The sequence below is a fragment of the Numenius arquata genome, unplaced genomic scaffold (genome assembly GCF_964106895.1).
Source record: "Numenius arquata unplaced genomic scaffold, bNumArq3.hap1.1 HAP1_SCAFFOLD_1340, whole genome shotgun sequence".
NCBI lineage: Eukaryota > Metazoa > Chordata > Aves > Charadriiformes > Scolopacidae > Numenius > Numenius arquata.
The window spans coordinates 1-23,000 of NW_027415654.1; the positions used below are offsets into that span (position 1 = coordinate 1).

The 23,000-nt window shown below is 64.9% G+C and overlaps 1 protein-coding gene across 1 annotated transcript; it reads right to left on the minus strand.

Annotated features, from left to right (window-relative positions):
• Positions 1-7: 7 nt before the first annotated feature.
• LOC141478901 (retinal guanylyl cyclase 1-like) lies at positions 8-14,441 on the minus strand (the record flags this gene model as incomplete). The annotated part of the gene is made up of 11 exons (XM_074167843.1): positions 8-157; positions 1,597-1,753; positions 4,119-4,295; positions 5,689-5,769; positions 6,146-6,229; positions 6,535-6,639; positions 8,699-8,795; positions 8,907-8,991; positions 9,821-10,175; positions 11,879-12,180; positions 13,832-14,441. Coding segments are annotated over 11 exons (2,203 nt in total), but the record flags the coding sequence as incomplete, so codon positions are not given.
• Between the last annotated feature and the right edge of the window lie 8,559 nt (positions 14,442-23,000).

Sequence of the window (23,000 nt, forward strand, 5' to 3'; positions counted from 1 at the left end):
CTGGTACCTTCGGGGGGCAGTCCCAGCATGCAGTAGGGCCCGCTGCGGCAGATCACCTCCTGCATGATGATGCCGATGCCGTAGATGTCGCCCCGGAAGGAGCCGCGACGTTCCAGCGCCGCATCCCGCAGCAGCTCCGGCGCCGTCCACAGCCGCTCTGCGGGGAGGGGGGGGGGCGGAGACACCCTCAGACACGCCCCCTCCCTCCAAGGACACGCCCACTCATCCAGAACACGCCCCCCTCCCCGACAAACCACGCCCCCTCCTTCCCCCCCCACCCCACCCCTCCCCGGGGTCACCCACCCTCTGGTGGCGATCAATGGTGTGGCCACGCCCCCTCCCCCCGTCAGGCCACGCCCCCAAAAGGCAGACCACACCCTCTACGGGAGACCACGCCCTCACAGGGCCACGCCCTCTAGATTAGGCCACGCCCTCTATGGGAGACCACGCCCCCTATGGGAAACCATGCCCTCAATGGAGGCCAAGCCCCCATAGGAAGCCACGCCCCCGTCGTCAAGCCACGCCCCCAGGCTCCGAGGCTCCGCCCTCTACCCCGCCCCCAAGTGACATGCCCATTACAAGCCCCGCCCTGACCCCAGTTGGCCCTGCCCACTTCCTTTTGGCCCCGCCCCTTCCCAGGAGGCCCCGCCCCTGATCAAAAAGCCCCACCCCATCCCAGAAGCCCCACCCCTCAGAGCCCTCCCAAATCCCCGAGGCCCCACCCCTTCCCTTGGCCCCTCCCCCAAGACCCACCCCTTCTCCCTAGTCCCGCCCACCCCACCCCCCGTGCCGTCCCATTGGCCCCGCCCACCTCCAGCCACACCCACCCCACCCCAGGCCACGCCCCCACCACAAAGGATGAGAACACCTCCATTCCCCGGCCCCGCCCCTCCAGACTCCTCCCCCGGCCCCACCCCCTCCAGGCCACGCCCCCTCCAGACCACTCCCAAGACCACGCCCCCAGGGCCACGCCCCCTCCACCCCACCCAATCGATGTGAGAACATCTCCATTCCCCATGGCCACGCCTCCTCCAGGCCCCGTCCCCTCCAGGCCCCGCCCATCATGGCCCCGCCTCCTCCAGGTCACGCCCCTCTAGCCACACCCTTCCAGGCTCCGCCTCCTCCTGGCCCCGCCCCCTCCACCCCACCCAATCGATGTGAAAACATCCCCATTCCCCACGGCCACGCCTCCTCTAGGCCCCGCCCCCTCCAGGCCACACCCTTACAGGCCCCGCCCCTCATGGCTCCGCCTCCTCCAGGTCACGCCCCTCTAGCCACACCCTTCCAGGCTCCGCCTCCTCCTGGCCCCGCCCCCTCCACCCCACCCAATCGATGTGAGAACATCTCCATTCCCCATGGCCACGCCTCCTCCAGGCCCCGCCCCCTCCAGGCCACACCCTTACAGGCCCCGCCCCTCATGGCCCCGCCTCCTCCAGGTCACGCCCCTCCAGCCACACCCTTCCAGGCTCCGCCTCCTCCTGGCCCCGCCCCCTCCACCCCACCCAATCGATGTGAAAACATCCCCATTCCCCACGGCCACGCCTCCTCCAGGCCACGCCCCTTCCATGCCCCGCCCCCTCCAGGCCCCGCCCTCACCCTGTGGCTGCGGGGTGGGGGTGGGGAGGCGCTGGGCCTCCAGCAGCTCGTTGTAGCCGTGGTCCGTCACCTTCAGCACGAAGCGCCCGTCCACCACGCAGTTGCGCGACTTGAGGCGCCCGTGGACCACGTCGCGGTGGTGGAGGTACCGCATGCCCTGAGGGACAACCCCCAAGGTCACCGCCAGGGCCACCGCCGCGGCCACCACCATGGCCACCACCATGGCGACTACCAACACGGCCAACATCACGGCCACCAACACAACCAACACCATGGCTACTGTCATGGCCACCACCATGGTCACCACCATGGCCACCACCATGGCGACTACCAACACAACCAACACCATGGCTACTGTCATGGCCACCACCACCATGGCCAACAGCATGGGTTCTTGTGATAGCCACTACAAACATGGCCACCACCATGGGTACTGTCATGGCCACCACCATGGTCACCACCATGGCCACCACCATGGCGACTACCAACATGGCCAACACCACGGCCACCAACACAACCAACACCATGGCTACTGTCATGGCCACTACCAACATGGCCACCACCATCATGGCCACCACCATGGCCAACACCATGGGTTCTATGATGGCCACTACCAACATGGCCACCACCATGGGTACTGTTGTGGCCACCACCACCACAGCCACCACCATGGCCACCGCCATGGCTACTGTCATGGCCACCACCATGGTCACCACCATGGCCACCACCGTGGCAACTACCAACATGGCCAACATCACGGCCACCAACACAACCAACACCATGGCTACTGTCATGGCCACCACCACCATGGCCAACCGCATGGGTTCTGTGATGGCCACTACCAACATGGCCACCGCCATGGCTACTGTCATGGCCACCACCATGGTCACCACCATGGCGACTACCAACACGGCCAACACCACGGCCACCAACACAACCAACACCATGGCTACTGTCATGGCCACCACCATCATGGCCACCACCATGGCCAACAGCATGGGTTCTGTGATGGCCACTACCAACATGGCCACCACCATGGGTACTGTCATGGCCACCACCACCATGGCCAACAGCATGGCTTCTGTGATGGCCACTACCAACATGGCCACCACCATGGGTACTGTCATGGCCACCACCATCATGGCCACCACCATGGCCAACAGCATGGGTTCTGTGATGGCCACTACCAACATGGCCACCACCATGGGTACTGTCATGGCCACCACCATCATGGCCACCACCATGGCCAACAGCATGGGTTCTGTGATGGCCACTACAAACATGGCCACCACCATGGGTACTGTCATGGCCACCACCATGGCGACTACCAACATGGCCAACACCACGGCCACCAACACAACCAACACCATGGTTACTGTCATGGCCACTACCAACATGGCCACCACCATCATGGCCACCACCATGGCCAACACCATGGGTTCTATGATGGCCACTACCATCATGGCCACCACCATGGGTGCTGTTATGGCCACCGCCAACATGGGCACCACCACGGGTACTGTCATGGCCACCACTATCAGCGCCACCACCAAGACCATCACCACCAACACCACCACAGCCTCCAGAACCTCCATTGCCACCACCAAGGCCATCACCATGGTCACCAACACCACCACAGCCACCAGAACCACCGTGGCCACACCAAGGACATTGCCGTGGTCACCAGCCCCACCACAGCCACTGGAACTGCCATTGCCACCACGAAGACCACCACCATGGCCATCACCCATGGTCACCAGCACCACCACAGCCATCACCATGGTCACCAGCACCACCACAGCCACCAGAACTACCATGGCCACCACCAAGGCCATCACCATGGTCACCAACACCACCACAGCCACCAGAACCGCCATTGCCACCACGAAGACCACCACCATGGCCATCACTCATGGTCACCAGCACCACCACGGCCACCACCATGGCCATCACCATGGTCACCAGCACCACCACAGCCACCAGAACCGCCATTGCCACCACCACAGCCATCACCATGGTCACCAGCATCACCACAGCCACCAGAACTGCCATTGCCACCACCACGGCCACCACCATGGCCATCACCCATGGTCACCAGCACCACCACGGCCACCACCATGGCCATCACCATGGTCACCAGCACCACCACAACCACCAGAACCGCCATTGCCACCACCAAGGCCATCACCATGGTCACCAGCACCACCACAACCACCAGAACTGCCATTGCCACCACCAAGGCCATCACCATGGTCACCAGCACCACCACAACCACCAGAACCACCATTGCCACCACCATGGCCATCACCATGGTCACCAGCCCCACCACAGCCACCAGAACCTCCATGGCCACCAGAACCGCCACAACCATCAGAACTACCACGGCCACAAGAACCTCCACGGCCACCACGAAGTCCATCACCACGTTCACCAGCCCCACCACGGCCACTTCCCCTCCCACGGCCACCACCCCTTGCTTCCACGGCTCCCACCACATGTCCCCCCCTACCCCGGGTTGTCACCTTGATGAGGTCAATGAGGAGGGAGGACTTGAACATCCAGTCGAGCTTCATGTCCTCGTTGCGCAGAAGGTCCTCCAGGCTGCCGCGGGAGCAGTGCTCCGAGACGATGGCGAAGATGCCGCAGTCGTGGAAGAAGCCCAAGAAGAGGTTGACGTTCTCGTGACGAAGGTCACGCAACTGTCCCGGGGGCAGAGGGACACGTGGGACAGTGGCCCGACCTTGGCCCTGGGGCCTGGTGGTGGCCCCTTATGGCCTGGCCTTGGCCCAGCATGGTCAAGAATTGTCCCCTCATGGCCTGACATTGTCCTACCGTGGCCTGGTGTTGACCCCCATGGCCTCCTATGCTCCAGAGTTGTCCCCTCGTGGCCTGACATTGTCCCCCATGGCCTGACATTGTCCCATCATGGACTGATATTGTCCCACCATGGCCTGACATTGTCCCACCATGGCCTGACATTGTCCCCCATGGCTTGACATTGTCCCACCATGGCCTGACATTGTCCCATCATGGACTGATATTGTCCCACCATGGCCTGACATTGTCCCCCATGGCTTGACATTGTCCCACCATGGCCTGACATTGTCCCATCATGGACTGATATTGTCCTACCATGGCCTCCTGTGGTCCAGAATTGTCCCCTCATGGCCTGACATTGTCCCCCATGGCCTGACATTGTCCCACCATGACCTCCTGTGGTCCAGAACTGTCCCCCATGACCCAGTGATGTCCCCATCACCCAACGTTGCCCTCCGTGACCCAGTGCTGTCCCCATGATCCAACATCGTCCCCCATGGCCCAGTGATGTCTCCCATGACCCAACATTGCCCTCCATGGCCCAGTGGTGTCCCCATCACCCAGCATTGTCCCCATGACCCAGTGATGTCCCCATGATCCAACATTGTCCCCCACAGCCCACTGCTGTCCCCCATGACCCATCGTTGTCCCCCTTGACCCAACTTTGTCCCCATCACCCAACATTGTCCCCCATGGCCCAGTGCTGTCCTCCATGGCCCATTGGTACCCTCCATGACCCAGTGGTGTCCCCATCACCCAACGTTGCCCTCCATGGCCCAGTGCTGTCCCCATCACCCAGCATTGTCCACCACGGCCCAGTGCTGTCCCCATGATCCAACATTGTCCCCCACAGCCCACTGCTGTCCCCCATGACCCATCATTGTCCCCCTTGACCCAACTTTGTCCCCATGACCCAACATCGTCCCCCATGGCCCAGTGGTGTCCCCATCACCCAACGTTGCCCTCCATGACCCAGTGCTGTCCCCATGATCCAACATTGTCCACCATGGCCCAGTGATGTCTCCCATCACCCAACGTTGTCCCCATGACCCAGTGATGTCCCCATGATCCAACATTGTCCCCCACAGCCCACTGCTGTCCCCCATGACCCATCATTGTCCCCCTTGACCCAACTTTGTCCCCATCACCCAACATTGTCCCCCATGGCCCAATGCTGTCCCCCATGACCCATCGGTGCCCCCCATGGCCCATTGGTGTCCCCCATGGCCCATTGGTGTCCCCCGTGGCCCAGTGGTGGCCCCGTGGCCCCCTCACCTTGCAGAAGGCCAGCTTGGTGGCCGGTTTCACCTCAGAGTGCTGGTCTCCGGGGAACTTCTTCAGCCAGACCCAGTCGCCCTGGGGGACAGAGGGGGTGAGGTCTGAGCCAACCCACCCCCCCAACCCCCCCCCCCCGCCAAGGACCGGTCCCACTCCCAGACCTTGGGGACACCGGTGGGAGGGAAGGGGGGGGGGGACACACGACACACTCCTCATCCTCCCCCCCCAACCGAGAAACCACTGGAGAACATTCCATCCATCCATCCATCCATCCATCCATCCATCCATCCATCCATCCAAAAAAAGCCACACACACCCCCACACACACACCTCCCACCGCGCCCCCCCCCCCATTTTTTCCCCCCACCGGGGACGCAGGGTGGTGGGTAGGGGATGGGGCGGGTCAAGAGGGTCAGTTTTTTGGGGTGAAAAGGGGGGGTTTTCGTGCACTTACCTGCACGGAGGCGACAAGGCCCTGCTGGTTAAACAAAAGGAGGAGGAAGGGGAGGTGGCTGTTGCCCTTCGAGCTTTCGGCTCCCTGCGGGGGGGGGGGGGGGGGGGGGCAGCCGTCAATCATGACCCCGGAGCTGTCAATCATCCACCAGGATGTGGGGGGAGGGGTGACACCACCCTTCCCCTTCCCCCCACCCCCCACCCTCCTTCATCCATCCCCGACGAGACGTCCCTACGGAGGTGGCCTTGCCTTGTCGCCCCCGGAGGTGGGAAATGGGGTGGGGTGAGGTTGGGGGGGGGGGTGGGGTGGGGGGTGGGGGAGGAGGGAAGGGACACACACACACACACACGCGCGCACACACACACACGGGGGGGGGGGGGACGTCTTACCTCAGCGATGGCCACGTTGGTGGTGTCGGGGGCGGCGGTGACGCTCTTGACGCTCTTGGTGTCGGCCCCGCTGCGGCCGGCCAGGCTGGTCCGGCTGCCGTCCACCTGTGGGGGGGGGGGGGGGGAGACCGGGGGGGGGGCGGGACGGGACAGGGTGGCCCATGGGGACACGGCGGGACACGTCACCCACGGGGAGGTGGCACCCGAGGGGGTGGGGGGCATGTCATCCATGTAGATGTGGAACCCAAAATGGGCACGTCGCCCATGGGGATTTGGCATCCAAGGTGGACACGTCAACCACGGGGACATGGGACCCAAGGGGGACACGTCAACCACAGGGATGTGGCACCCAAGGGGGGGCATGTCATCCACGGAGAGGTGGAACCCAAGGTGGGGCACGTGGCCCATGGGGACATGGCATCCAAGGTGGACACGTCAACCACAGGGACATGGGACCCAAGGTGGACATGTCAACCACGGGGATGTGGCACCCAAGGCGGGGGGGGCGTGTTGTCCACAGAGAGGTGGCACCCAAGGGGGACACGTCAACCACAGGGATGTGGCACCCAAGGGGGGGCATGTTGTCCACGGAGAGGTGGCACCCAAAGTGGGGCATGTGGCCCATGGGGACATGGGACCCAAGGTGGACACGTCAACCATGGGGATGTGGCACCCAAGGCGGGGGGGGCATGTTGTCCACAGAGAGGTGGCACCCAAGAGGGACACGTCAACCACAGGGATGTGGCACCCAAGGGGGGGCATGTTGTCCACGGAGAGGTGGAACCCAAGGTGGGGCACGTGGCCCATGGGGACATGGGACCCAAGGTGGACACGTCAACCATGGGGATGTGGCACCCAAGGTGGGGGGGGCGTGTTGTCCACAGAGAGGTGGCACCCAAGGGGGACACGTCAACCACAGGGATGTGGCACCCAAGGGGGGGCATGTCATCCACGGAGAGGTGGAACCCAAGGTGGGGCACGTGGCCCATGGGGACATGGCATCCAAGGTGGACACGTCAACCACGGGGACATGGGACCCAAGGTGGACATGTCAACCACGGGGATGTGGCACCCAAGGCGGGGGGGGGGCGTGTTGTCCACAGAGAGGTGGCACCCAAGGGGGACACGTCAACCACAGGGATGTGGCACCCAAGGGGGGGCATGTTGTCCACGGAGAGGTGGAACCCAAGGTGGGGCATGTGGCCCATGGGGACATGGGACCCAAGGTGGACACGTCAACCACAGGGATGTGGCACCCAAGGGGGGGCATGTCATCCACGGAGAGGTGGAACCCAAGGTGGGGCACGTGGCCCATAGGGACATGGCACCCAAGGTGGACACATCACCCACAGGGACGTGGCACCCAAGAGGGGGCACGTGGCCCATGGGGACATGGCACCCAAGGTGGACACGTCATCCATGGAGACGTGTCACCCACAGAGAGGTGGAACCCAAGGTGGGCACATCACCCATGGGGACATGGCACTCAAGGTGGACACATCACCCACAGGGACGTGGCACCCAAGAGGGGGCATGTGGCTCATGGGGTCACGGCACCCAAGGTGGACACATCACCCACAGGGATGTAGCACTCAAGGTGAACATGTCACCCATGGAAACGTGATACCCAAGGTGGACATATCACCCATGGGGACACGGCACCCAAGGTGGACACATCACCCACGGAGAGTTGGCACCCAAGGTAGGCACATCACCCATGGGGACCCACCAGCCCATGGATCTTCTCCCAGGACAGAGCCCGGCCCTTGGACACATCTCAAGCCATGAGGACGTCACCCATAGGGACACATCACTCATGGAGACCCACCAGCTTATGGGCAGATCTTGGTCACAGGGACCACATTAGGTCGCAGGGACACTGGAGACATGTCACCCATGGGGTCATGTCACCCACAGGGACCTTTCATTCATAGGTCTCCTCCCTAGGGCCAGCTTGGCTACAGGGAGGACACCAGGCCATGGGGACCCATCAACCACAGGGACATGTCACCCATGGGGTCCCACCAGCCCATGGTTCTCCTCCCAAGGCCCAGATTGACCACGGGGCAGACTTCAGGCCACTGGCTCACCTTCCCAGTCACTTCTGGGGCCACTGTGGCCACCACAGAAGGTCCCCCCCCACCAGGGCCCCCCTGTCCCTCACCCTCTTGCTGCTCTGGGTGTTGATGAAGGTCAGGTCCTCCATGGTGAGGATGATCTTATTGGGGCCCTTCATCAGCTGGGCCTGCTGGATGCGGCGCCTGCAGGGAGGGGACACGGAAGCTGCTGAGATGCCTCCTCAAGGACCCTGGTACCTCCCCCCAGGTGCCCCCTTCAGCCCCACAACACCCCCGTGAGGTGGTGGCACCCACCTGATGAAGCAGGCGAGGGCAGCCCCTGCTGCGATGAGGGCGGAGATGAGGACAAAAATGAGGAGGACGAAGGTGGCATCCACCCCTGTGGGGGAGAGAGGAAGGGGGTGAAGGGGTGGCACAGCCCAGAGGAGCCACCCAGGGCCACCCATGGCCACCTATTGCTGCTTCTGGTCATGGATGCTCACCCGTGGCCACCTACAGTCAGCCGTGGCCACCTATGACTCCTTATAGTTATGGATGCCCACCATGGTCACCTGTGGCCACCTATGGTCATCCATGGCCACCTATGGCTGCTTCTGGTCATGGGTGCCCCCCATGGTCACCTACGGTCATCCGTGGCCACCTATGACTCCTTACGGCCATGGATGCCCACCATGGTCACCCGTGGCCACCTATGGTCAATACTGGCCACCTATGACTGCTTATGGCCATGGATGCCCACCATGGTCATCCATGGCCACCTATGGCTGCTTCTGGTCATGGATGCCCACCATGGTCACCTATGACTCCTTACGGCCATGGATGCCCACCATGGTCACCCATGGCCACCTATGGCTGCTTCTGGTCATGGATGCCCACCACGGTCACCTGCGGCTATCTGTGGTCAGCCCTGGTGACCTATGACTGCTTATGGTCATGGATGTCCACCATGGTCACCTATGGTCAGCCCTGGCCACCTATGGCTGCTTCTGGTCATGAATCCACACCACGGTCACCTGTGGCCACCTATGGTCAGTCATGGTCACCTGACTGCTTCTGGTCAAGGATGGGTGGGTGGATGGATGGATGGATGGAGGGATGGGTGGATGGATGGATGGATGGATGGATGGAGGGATGGAAGGACGGACAGACAGAGGGTGGATGGACAGATGGACAGAGGTGGGGGAAGGACCACCGCGATGTCCCCTCACCCCCGTTGCAGATGGAGCCCGACTCAAACCAGCAGCCGGCGTCGGTGCCGGGGCTGGAGCTGTGTGGCCAGTGGACGCTGTAGCCACGGTAGCCCAGTCCCCGCGTCCCCGGTTCCAGTCCGTAGACGGGCCACAAGTGGTCTCCTTTGCCATCCGTGTCCAACACCACGTAGGGGACGCTGATGTCCCCGTCCTCATTGACGGAGAAGGGCTGACAGAAGCCCTCCATGGAGAAGTCACGGGCGTTCTCGGCCACGTTGGTGCCCATCACCCACCGGCCCGTCCTCCGCGTGGCCTCCACCGCCCTGGCCAAGAAGTGGATGGAGTTGTAGATGGTGGCGAAGAGGGGGTGGACCTGTGGGGTGAGAGGTGAGGTCAGGGGGTGGCCAGGTACCACCAGTCATGGTGACACCCACGGGCGGCCACCTCTACCCAAGCCATGGTCATCTCTACCCAACATTGTTGGCCGTGGTCATCTCTACCCAACGTTGTTGGCCGTGGTCATCTCTACCCAACGTCGTTGGCCATGGTCATCTCTACCCAATGTTGTTGGCCATGGCCACCTCCACCCAAGTCATGGTCATCTCTACCCAACATCGTTGGCCATGGCCACCTCCACCCAACATTGTTGGCCATGGCCACCTCCACCCAAGCTGTGGTCATCTCTACCCAACATTGTTGGCCATGGCCACCTCCACCCAAGTCATGGTCATCTCTACCCAACTTCGTTGGCCATGGTCATCTCTACCCAACATTGACCCAACGTTGTTGGCCATGGCCACCTCCACCCAAGTCATGGTCATCTCTACCCAACGTTGTTGGCCATGGTCATCTCTACCCAACATTGTTGGCCATGGTCATCTCTACCCAACGTCGTTGGCCATGGCCACCTCCACCCAAGTCATGGTCATCTCTACCCAACGTCGTTGGCCGTGATCATCTCTACCCAACATTGTTGGCCATGGTCATCTCTACCCAACGTCGTTGGCCATGGTCATCTCTACCCAACATTGTTGGCCATGGCCACCTCCACCCAAGCTGTGGTCATCTCTACCCAACATTGTTGGCCATGGCCACCTCCACCCAAGCCGTGGTCATCTCTACCCAACGTCGTTGGCCATGGTCATCTCTATCCAACATTGTTGGCCATGGCCACCTCCACCCAAGCCGTGGTCGCCTCTACCTAACATCGTTGGCCATGGTCATCTCTACCCAACATTGTTGGCCACGGTCATCTCTACCCAATGTCGTTGGCCATGGCCACCTCCACCCAAGTCATGGTCATCTCTACCCAACGTTGTTGGCCATGGTCATCTCTACCCAACATTGTTGGCCATGGTCATCTCTACCCAACCACCCGAGCCGTGGTCATCTCTACCCAACGTTGTTGGCCACGGTCATCTCTACTCAACGCCTGTCGACCTTCATCCAGCTCCCATTGGCTACAGTCATCTCTGCCCCACTCCCATTGGTTGCCGCCACCACACCCACCCTGCTCCCATTGGCCATGACCACCTCCCTCCAGCGCCTACAAGCCACAATCGCCTCCCATTGGCCACCTTCTCCCCCAACTGGCCCACCCCGCGCCCAACCCGTAACCCCAGTGGCTCCCATCCCCACCCCATGGGTGTGTCCCTCACCCCACAGAGGTGCCCCCAACCCCATGGAGGTGCCTCCAGCCCCCCTGGAGATGCCTCCAACCCTCTGAAGGTGCCTCCAACCCCCCTGGAGATGCCTCCAAACCTCCTGGAGATGCCTCCAAGCCCCCTGGAGATGCCTCCAACCCCTCCGAAGATGCCCCCCAACACCCTGGAGATGCCTCCTACCCCCTGAAAGTGCCCCCAGACCCACTGGAGGTGCCTCCAACCCCTCTGAAGATGCCTCCAACCCTTCTGGAGGTCCCTCCAACCCCCTGGAGATGCCATCAACAACCTGAAGGTGCCTCCAACCCCTCTGAAGATGCCTCCAACCCCTCTGAAGCTGCCCCCAAACCCCCTGAAGGTGCCTCCAACCCCTCTGAAGATGTCCCCAACACCCTGGAGATGCCTCCCACCCCACCTGTGTGGGGTTGATGTGCGCGGGGATCTCGTAGGCCTCCTTGGCCAAGTTTAGAGCCTCGTGGAAGGTGACCTCAGGCGAGTCGATGGTGACGGTGAGGACGGCGTCGTAGGCCAGGCGCAGCTTGGTGTTGTTGGCCAGGACGGGGTAGGGCACGCGATGGTAGGGCAGGGGGAAGGTGAGGGCATCGTAGGGGATGAAGACGTAGGTGCCATCGGTCATGCCCATGTCCTCGGCCTTCTCCAGGAGCACCCGCTGCTCCTCACCACCCAGCAGCACCGAGTGCATGCACATCACCACCACTGCGGGGGGAGAGGGGACAGGGGTGTCAGAGCGGGGACATCCCATCCACCACCACCACCCTGCGCCTGTTGGAGCTCCCCAGCCAACCTTCAGCTGGTGGGCGGGTGGACCTTCTCCATCCAGGCCCACCTGCACCATCCTTCATCCAGCCACCTCCATCCTTCTTCCACCTCAGCCATCTCCATCCATCCTTCCTCCATCCATCCATGTCCACCACCTCCATCCATCATCCTCTCCCATCTCCACCCATCCATCCATGTCCACCATCTCCATCCATCCTTCCTCTCCCACCTCCATCCATCATCCTCTCCCATCTCCATCCATCCATCCATGTCCACCACCTCCATCCATCATCCTCTCCCATCTCCATCCATCCATCCATGTCCACCACCTCCATCAATCCATGTCCACCACCTCCATCCATCCATGTCCACCATCTCCATCCATCCATCCTCTCCCATCTCCATCCATCCATCCATGTCCACCACCTCCATCCATCCTTCCTCTCCCATCTCCATCCATCCATCCATGTCCACCACCTCCATCCATCCTTCCTCTCCCATCTCCATCCATCCATCCATGTCCACCATCTCCATCCATCCATCCTCTCCCACCTCCATCCATCATCCTCTCCCATCTCCATCCATCCATCCATGTCCACCACCTCCATCCATCATCCTCTCCCATCTCCATCCATCCATCCATGTCCACCACCTCCATCAATCCATGTCCACCACCTCCATCCATCCATGTCCACCATCTCCATCCATCCATCCTCTCCCATCTCCATCCATCCATCCATGTCCACCACCTCCATCCATCCTTCCTCTCCCATCTCCATCCATCCATCCATGTCCACCACCTCCATCCATCCTTCCTCTCCCATCTCCATCCATCCATCCATGTACACCACCTCCATCAATCCATGTCCACCACCTCCATCCATCCATCCTCTCCCATCTCCATCCATCCATCCATGTACACCATCTCCATCCATCCATCCTCTCCCACCTCCATCCATCCATCCTCTCCCATCTCCATCCATCCACCCATGTCCACCACCTCCATCCATCTCTATCCATTCATCCATGTTCATCATCTCCATCCATCCATCCATCTCCATCCATCCGTGTTCACCATCTCCATCCCTCCACCTCCATCCATGTCCACCATCTCCATCCATCCATCCTCTCCCATCTCCATCCATCCATCCATCCATCCATCCATGTCCACCACCTCCATCCATCCTTCCTCTCCCACCTCCATCCATCATCCTCTCCCATCTCCATCCATCCATCCATGTCCACCACCTCCATCCATCCTTCCTCTCCCATCTCCATCCATCCATCCATGTACACCACCTCCATCAATCCATGTCCACCACCTCCATCCATCCTTCCTCTCCCATCTCCATCCATCCATCCTCTCCCACCTCCATCCATCCATCCTCTCCCATCTCCATCCATCCACCCATGTCCACCACCTCCATCCATCTCTATCCATTCATCCATGTTCATCATCTCCATCCATCCATCTCCATCCATCCGTGTTCACCCTCTCCATCCCTCCACCTCCATCCATGTCCACCATCTCCATCCATCCACGTCCACCTCCTCCCCCTTCCCTCTCCCCCCCAACTCCCCCCGTTACCTCTGACGGCATCCGCCCTCTGCACCCTCCTCAGCGCCTCCCGGGCCTCCTCCTCCTCGGTCCCCGCCGTGGTGACCACGGTGACGGGCAGTCCCCGCGCCCGCAGCTCCTGGGCCAAGCCCTGCCCCACCTCACGCCAGAGGTCCTGTGGGGCGGAGATCACAGCCACGTGGGCCCAGCGGAAGAAGCGCAGGAGGGAGTGGAGGACCCCGGCGGGTTCCGGAATGGGGGTGACCAAGGTGTCCAATCCTTCGGCATCACCCAAACAAGCCCAGGAGACCAAGGGCTTGTTCCAAGCGGCTGCCAGTAGCCCGGCCGCCCCACAAGTGGCCGGGTTGAGGGGTCCCACCAGCCCCGCGGCGTAACGCTCGGCGTTGAGTAGCCCCGTCACGGCCTGGGGGGTCCTACACGCCTCGGCCAACACCACCGCGTCCCACCAGTAGCCTTCGTTGAGGGTGGGATCCCGGTTGAGACGGGCCACGGCCAAGCGAGAGGCCACCTCGGGCAAAGCCCGGGCCAGGAGGGGGTCGCAGGTCCAAGGACCCATCACCCCCACCTTGAAGGTGGCCCCCCGTGTGGGGGGTGGGTGGAGAAGGAGGAGGAGGAGAAGCAGGAGGAGGTGGGGAGGCCACCGGGGGTGGTGGGAGAGGCGGAGGAGGAAGCTGGTGGAGATGGCACCATGGCGGGAGGGGAGGGTTTGGGACGTGCCACCACCATGTGAGATGCCACCATGGGAGGTGCCACCACCGTGGGATGTGCCACCACCGTGGGAGATGCCACCATGGGAGATACCACCACCGTGGGAGATACCACCACCGTGGGAGGTGCCATCACTGTGGGAGGTGCCATTGTGGGAGATGCCACCACCGTGGGAGATGCCACCACTGTGGGAGATGCCACCATGGGAGACGCTGCTCGTTTGGGTGACACCATGGCTGTGGGAGATGCCACCACCGTGGGAGTTGCCATCATGGGAGATGCTGCTGTGGGAGGTGCCACCACTGGAGGTGCCACCACTGGAGATGCCACTGGTTTGGGTGACACCACAGCTGTGGGAGATGTCACCATTGTGGGAGATGTCACTGTTCTGGGAAATGCCACCACTGTGGGATGTGCTACTAGTGTGGGAGATGCCACCAGACTGGGAGATGCCACCACCATAGGGGATGCCACCACTGTTGGAGATGCTGTCATGGGAGGTGCCACCACCAGGGGAGATGTCATCGCTGTGGGAGATGCCACCATTGGAGATGTCACCACTGTGAGAGGTACTGTCATGGGAGATGCCACCACCATGGGAGATGTCATCGCTGTGGTACATGCCACCATTTGAGATGCCATCACTGAAGATGCCACCATTGGAGATGCCACAACTGTGGGAGGTACTGTCACGGGAGATGCCACCACCATAGGAGATGTCATCACTTTGGGAGACGCCACCATTTGAGATGCCACCATTGGAGATGTCACCACCGCAGGAGATGTCATCACTGTGGGAGATGATGCCACTACTGAAGATGCCACCACCGTGGGAGATGCTGTCACGGGAGATGCCACCACCATAGGAGATGTCATCGCTGTGGGAGATGCCACCATTGGAGATGCCACCGTTGCAGATGCCACCGTTGAAGATGCCACCACTGTGAGAGATGCCACCACCATAGGAGATGTCATCACTGTGGAAGATGATGCCACCACCGAAGATGCCACCACCGTGGGAGATGACGTCACGGGGGATGCTGCCAGTTTGGGTGATGCCACCCCAGGAGATGCCACCGGGGCAGAAGCCACCACAGCAAAAGTCCTCGTGGGCGGTGCCACCCTGGGCAAAGCCAGGGTGGAAGGGGCCACAGCAGGTCACGTCCCCATGGGGGCCACCACCACCGTGGAAGAGGCCACCGTGGGGCCGCATGGTCCAGGACGGGATGGGGACCTTGGGGACGAGGCGGGGGGTCCTCAGACCCTGGGGGGCCGTGGTGGGAGGCGTCGGGGGGGTCCGGAAGGGTCCGGTGATGCCACCATGGTGAGATGAGGACTTGGGGGTCCACAGGGCCGGGGGCCACCACCTGGGAGAGAGGAGGGGGTGAGAGTTAGGGGAGGGACCTGGGATGGGGGGGGGCGGGGGGGGGGGGGAGGGACACCTGGGTTCATGGGTGGGGGGGGTCCCAGGACACCTGGATCCCTGGGTGGGGGGGTCCCAAATGCCTCGGACCTTGGGGGGTGGGGTGTCCCTGGATGTCTGGGTTCATGGGTGGGGGGCCCCCAAGGTCAGGGGGTCCCTGGGTCCTTGGGTGGGTGGGGGGGTCCCAAATGCCTTGGACCTTGGGGGGGGGGGGGGGGGGGGGTCCATGGATGCCTGGGTCCTTGGGTGGGGGGGGGTCCCCGATGTCGGGGGGGGGGTCCTTGGGTAGGGGGTCCCTGGACGCCTGGGTGGGTGGTCCCCGGGGTGGGGGGGCTCCCTGGGTTCATGGGTGGGGGGGTCCCAAATGCCTCGGATCTTGGGTGGGGGGGTCCCTGGATGCCTGGGTCCGTGGGGGGGGGGGGGGGGCGGAGGGGGGCAAGGTCAGGGGGTCCCTGGGTCCCCGGGTGGGGGGTCCCAGATGCCTGGGTCCTTGGGTGGGGGGGTCCCCGAGGTCAGGGGGGGGTCCCTGAGTCCTTGGGTGGGGGGGTCCCTGGATATCTGGGTTCATGGGTCCCTGGGGGGGGGGGTCCCTGGGTTCATGAGTGGGGGGGGTCCCAAATCCTTCGGATCTTGAGTGGGGGGGGGGGTTCCTGGATGCCTGGGTCCGTGGTGGGAGGGGGGCCCAAGGTTGGGGGGTCCCTGGGTCCATGGGTGGGGGGGTCCCCGAAGTCGGGGGGGGGGTCCTTGAGTGGGGGGTGCCCGGACATCTGGGTCCTTGGGGGGGGTCCCTGAGGTCGGGGGGGGTCCCTGGACACCTGGGTCCCCGGAAGGTGGGGGGGGGAGAAGCCAGCCCAGATCCGCTCCCCTCCCCCTCCCCCCCCCCCCCCCCCCCCCCATTCCCATCATCCCTCGTGGCCCCGTTAATCCCCCGGGGGGGGTGGGGGGGAGTGGGTAAAACCGGGATTATCCCGATTCCACCCCCCCCCCCCCACCCAAGCGCAGGGCGGGGGGGGGCCACGTGCGGGGCCAGGGCGGGGGGGGGGAGGGGGGAGGGTGGGGGGACATGAGGGGGGTGTGTGACACCCAGACAGTGTGACACCCCCCACCCTGTGACACCCCCACCCTCAGTCACCCTCCCACCCAGTGTCACACACACACACACCCCCCCAACCCTGTGACACCCCCACCCGGTGTCACCCCCACCCAGTGTCACCCCCACCCGGTGTCACCCACGCCAGGTGACACCTGCACACCCTGTGACACCCCCACCCGGTGTCACCCCTACTCGGTGTCACCCCCACCCCGTGTCACCCACACCCCGTGTCACCCACGCCAGGTGACACCTGCACACCCTGTGACACCCCCACCCGGTGTCACCCCCACCCAGTGTCACCCACACCCAGTGTCACCCCCACCCGGTGTCACCCACGCCAGGTGACACCTGCACACCCCGTGACACCCCCACCCGGTGTCACCCCCACCCAGTGTCACCCACACCAGGTGACACCTGCACACCCTGTGACACCCCCACCCGGTGTCACCCCTACTCGGTGTCACCCCCACCCGGTGTCACCCACACCCCGTGTCACCCACACCAGGTGACACCTGCACACCCTGTGACACCCCCACCCGGTGTCACCCCCACCCTGTGACACCACTACTCGGTGTCACCCACGCCAGGTGGCACCCCCATCTGGTGTCACCCGCACCCGGTGTCACCTGCACACCCTGTAACACCCCCACCTGGTGTCACCCACACCCTGTGACACCCCCACCCGGTATCACCCACACCCCGTGTCACCCACGCCAGGTGACACCTGCACACCCTGTGACACCCCCACCCGGTGTCACCCACACCCCGTGTCACCCACGCCAGGTGACACCTGCACACCCTGTGACACCCCCACCCGGTGTCACCCCCACCCTGTGACACCACTACTCGGTGTCACCCACGCCAGGTGGCACCCCCATCTGGTGTCACCCGCACCCGGTGTCACCTGCACACCCTGTAACACCCCCACCTGGTGTCACCCCCACCCTGTGACACCCCCACCTGGTGTCACCTGCACCCAGTGTCACCCCCACCCAGTGTCACCCCCACCCGGTGTCACCCACATCCTGTGACACCCTCACCCCGTGTCACCCCCACCGGGTGACACCTGCACACCTGTGGGACACCCAGTGTGACACCCACACAGCGTGTGTCACCCCCACCTGTGTGACACCCGCACACCCGGTGACACCCTCAGTGTGATGTGGGTGACAGTGACCCACACACGAGGGACGGAGGGGACACGGGACGGACACGGGTGGGCACCCATTGACACCCACACCCGTGGGACACCCACAGCGTGTCACCCGCACCCCGTGTGTCACCCGCACCCCATGTCACCACCCCCCGCTCCGTGTCCCCGGTGGCGGTGCCGGCTCAGGCGGGGCCATAATCCCCCCCCCGGTTATTTCTGGCACCTTCATCCCCCGCGGCCGGGTCACCCCGTGCAACACGTCTGCACACGCGTGTGCCGGGACATGGACCAGCCTGCACACACACGTGTGCTGGGACATGTCTCACACCTGCACATGCATGTGCCCAGACACAGACCAGACTGCACACGCGTGTGCCGGGACACGGACCAGCCAGTACACACGTGTGTGCTGGGACACCTCTCACACCTGCACACGCGTGTGCTGGGACGTCTCACATTTGCACACGCGTGTGCACAGCCCCTCCCCCGGCCTCCCCCCAGCCCACTGGGGCCCGGAACGTCTGGGAAATGGGGAGGGAGGGGACCCCGATACCCCGGGGGGGGACCCCGATACCCCAGTAGGGGACCCCATTATCCCAGGAGGGGCCCAGGGGTCCGAGGGGGGGACCCCAATACCCCAGGAGGGGACCCAGGCATCTGAGGGGGGACCCCAACAACCCGGGAGGGGACCCCATTATCCCTGTAGGGGACCCAGGCATCCGGGGGGGCACCCCGATACCCCGGGAGGGGACCCAGGAGTCCGGGGGGGGACCCCAACACCCCAGGAGGGGACCCCATTATCCCAGGAGGGGATGCAGGTGTCCGGGGGGGGGGACCCCAATACCCCGGGAGGGGACCCCATTATCCCAGTAGGGGACCCAGGCATCCGGGGGGGCACCCCGATACCCTGGGAGGGGACCCAGGCATCCGGGAGGGGGGACCCCAACACCCCAGGAGGGGACCCCATTATCCCAGGAGAGGCCCAGGGGTCCGAGGGGGGGACCCCAATACCCCAGTAGGGGACCCAGGCATCTGAGGGGGGACCCCAATACCCCGGGTGGGGACCCCATTATCCCAGTAGGGGACCCAGGAGTCCGGGGGGGGACCCCAACACCCCAGGAGGGGACCCCATTATCCCAGGAGGGGATGCAGGTGTCCGGGGGGGGGACCCCAATACCCCAGGAAGGGACCCCATTATCCCAGTAGGGGACCCAGGCATCCGGGGGGGACCCCAACACCCCAGGAGGGGACCCCCATACCCCGGGAGGGGACCCCATTATCCCAGTAGGGGACCCAGGCATCGGGGTGGGGGACCCTGATACCCCAGTAGGGGACTCAGGTGTCTGGGAGGGGGACCCCAATACCCCAGTAGGGGACCCCATTATCCCAGGAGGGGCCCAGGCATCTGAGGGGGGACCCCAATACCCCAGGAGGGGACCCCATTATCCCAGTAGGAGACCCAGGCATCCGGGGGGGCACCCCGATACCCTGGGAGGGGACCCAGGCATCCGGGAGGGGGGACCCCAACACCCCAGGAGGGGACCCCAATACCCCGGGAGGGGACCCAGGAGTCCGGGGGGGGACCCCAACACCCCAGTAGGGGACCCAGGCATCTGAGGGGGGACCCCAATACCCCGGGAGGGGACCCCATTATCCCAGTAGGGGACCCAGGCATCGGGGTGGGGGACCCTGATACCCCAGTAGGGGACTCAGGTGTCTGGGAGGGGTACCCCAATACCCCAGTAGGGGACCCCATTATCCCAGGAGGGGCCCAGGCATCTGAGGGGGGACCCCAATACCCCAGGAGGGGACCCCATTATCCCAGTAGGAGACCCAGGCATCCGGGGGGGCACCCCGATACCCTGGGAGGGGACCCAGGCATCCGGGAGGGGGGACCCCAACACCCCAGGAGGGGACCCCAATACCCCGGGAGGGGACCCAGGCATCTGGGAGGGGGGACCCCAACACCCCAGGAGGGGACCCAGGCATCTGAGGGGGGACCCCAATACCCCAGGAGGGGACCCCATTATCCCAGTAGGGGACCCAGGCATCGGGGTGGGGGACCCTGATACCCCAGTAGGGGACTCAGGTGTCTGGGAGGGGTACCCCAATACCCCAGTAGGGGACCCCATTATCCCAGGAGGGGCCCAGGCATCTGAGGGGGGACCCCAATACCCCAGGAGGGGACCCCATTATCCCAGTAGGAGACCCAGGCATCCGGGGGGGCACCCCGATACCCTGGGAGGGGACCCAGGCATCCGGGAGGGGGGACCCCAACACCCCAGGAGGGGACCCCAATACCCCGGGAGGGGACCCAGGCATCTGGGAGGGGGGACCCCAACACCCCAGGAGGGGACCCAGGCATCTGAGGGGGGACCCCAATACCCCAGGAGGGGACCCCATTATCCCTGTAGGGGACCCAGGCATCTGGGGGGGCACCCCAATACCCCGGGAGGGGACCCAGGAGTCCGGGGGGGGGACCCCAACACCCCAGGAGGGGACCCCAATACCCCGGGAGGGGACCCAGGAGTCCGGGGGGGGACCCCAACACCCCAGTAGGGGACCCAGGCATCTGAGGGGGGACCCCGATACCCCGGGAGGGGACCCCATTATCCCAGTAGGGGACCCAGGCATCCGGGGGGGGGGAACCCCAACACCCCAGTAGGGGACCCCCGATCCCCCGGGTGGGGACCCCAGCGTCCGGGAGGCCCAGTGGGGGGGGTTGTGGGGGGGGGTCCCTTACCTGTTCCCAGGCCCCGGTGGGTGGGTGCTGAGGGGTGGGGGGGGCCGTTGCCCCCCCGGACGCCTGGGTCCCCTTGTGGCGGCTGCCCCCAGGGTGCCCCCGCGGCCGCCAGCACCCGTGTGCGGCCTCAGCGCGGGGGGGGGAAGGGGGGGGGGGGGGCCCTAATCCCTTCCCCCCCCCCCCCATCCCCCGTGGGTGTAATCAGCTTAACGAGGTTGGGGAGGGGGGGGGGGAAGGGGGGGGGGGGGGCCCTGTGGGTGCTGGGAGATGGGACGGGAGCACCCACTGGGGGGGGGGGGGGACACGGGTGACAGGGAGACACGGGGGGGGGGGGGGGGGGGGGATGTGACCTGGGGTGTGGGGGGACACGGGGACGGGGGCGTGGGGGGACGGGGGGGGCACGGGGAGATGTAGGGGGACATGAGGGGGGGCGTGGGGGGGACACGGGGGGGCATGGGGACACGGGGGGGGGACAAGGGGGGGCGTGGGGGGGACACGGGTGGGCATGGGGACACGGGGGGGGGACAAGGGGGGGCGTGGGGGGGACGGGGGGGGCATGGGGACACGGGGGGGGGACAAGGGGGGGCGTGGGGGGGACACGGGTGGGCGTGGGGACACGGGGGGGGACAAGGGGGGGCGTGGGGGGGACACGGGTGGGCATGGGGACAGGGGGGGGGACAAGGGGGGGCGTGGGGGGGACACGGGTGGGCAGGGGGACACGGGGGGGGGACAAGGGGGGGCGTGGGGGGGACACGGGTGGGCATGGGGACACGGGGGGGGACAAGGGGGGGCGTGGGGGGGACACGGGTGGGCAGGGGGACACGGGGGGGGGACAAGAGGGGGCGTGGGGGGGACACGGGTGGGCAGGGGGACACGGGGGGGGGACAAGGGGGGGCGTGGGGGGGACACGGGTGGGCATGGGGACACGGGGGGGGACAAGGGGGGGCGTGGGGGGGACACGGGTGGGCATGGGGACACGGGGGGGGACAAGGCGGGCCGTGGGGGGACACGGGTGGGCATGGGGACACGGGGGGGGGACAAGGGGGGGCGTGGGGGGGACACGGGTGGGCAGGGGGACACGGGGGGGACGACAAGGGGGGATGGGGGGGGGACCCAGGAAGACACAGGGGACACGGGGGGGGGCGTAGGGTGACATTAAGGGGGGGTCGCGGGTGGGCACGGGGACCCGGGGGGGGGGACAAGGTGGGACACGGGGGGGGACACAGGAGACACGGGGGGGCATGAGGGGGGGACATGGGGTGGACACGCGTGGGGATGGGGACACTTTGGGGGGGGGGACACAGGGGGACATGGGGGGGTGTGGGGGGACATAGGGGACACGTGGGGGGGACACAGGAGGTGGCGGGGGGGGCACGGGGTGACACGGGGGGGGGACGCAGAGGGACACTGGATGGGCACGGGTGGGGAAGGGGACACGGGGGGGGACACGGGGGGGGACATGGGGGGGGCACAGGGGACACGGGGGGGCATGGGGGGACACGGGGGGGACACGGGTGGGGAAGGGGACACGGGGGGGGACACGGGTGGGGAAGGGGACCCGGGGGGGGAACCCGGGGGGGGCATTGGGGGGACATGGGGGACACGGGGGGGGACATGGGGGGGCATGGGGGGGGCACGGGGGGGCAGTGGGGCGACATAGGGGGGACATGGTGGGCACAGGGGACACGGGGGGGGGACATGGGGGGGGACACACACAGGGGCCTTCGGGGCCCACCGGCTGCAGAAGTGGCCTCTGACACCAAAATCGGCCCAATGTGACCCAAAAACGGGGCTCTGACCCCTCCCCCCCCCCCCCTTACACCCTCGGGGACCCCAAAATCGCCGCTTTCAGCCCCAAAAGCGCCCCCGGGGGCCCCGCCCGTCACTCACGGCCGGAGGCCACGCCCCCCCCCGCGCGCTCAGACCACGCCCCCTCTCCGCCCAGACCACGCCCCCCTCCCCGCCCAGACCACGCCTCCATCTACGAGACCACGCCCCCTCTCCGCTACAAGACCACGCCCCCCTCAGCGACCCTTCCACTGCCCTGACCCCGCCCCT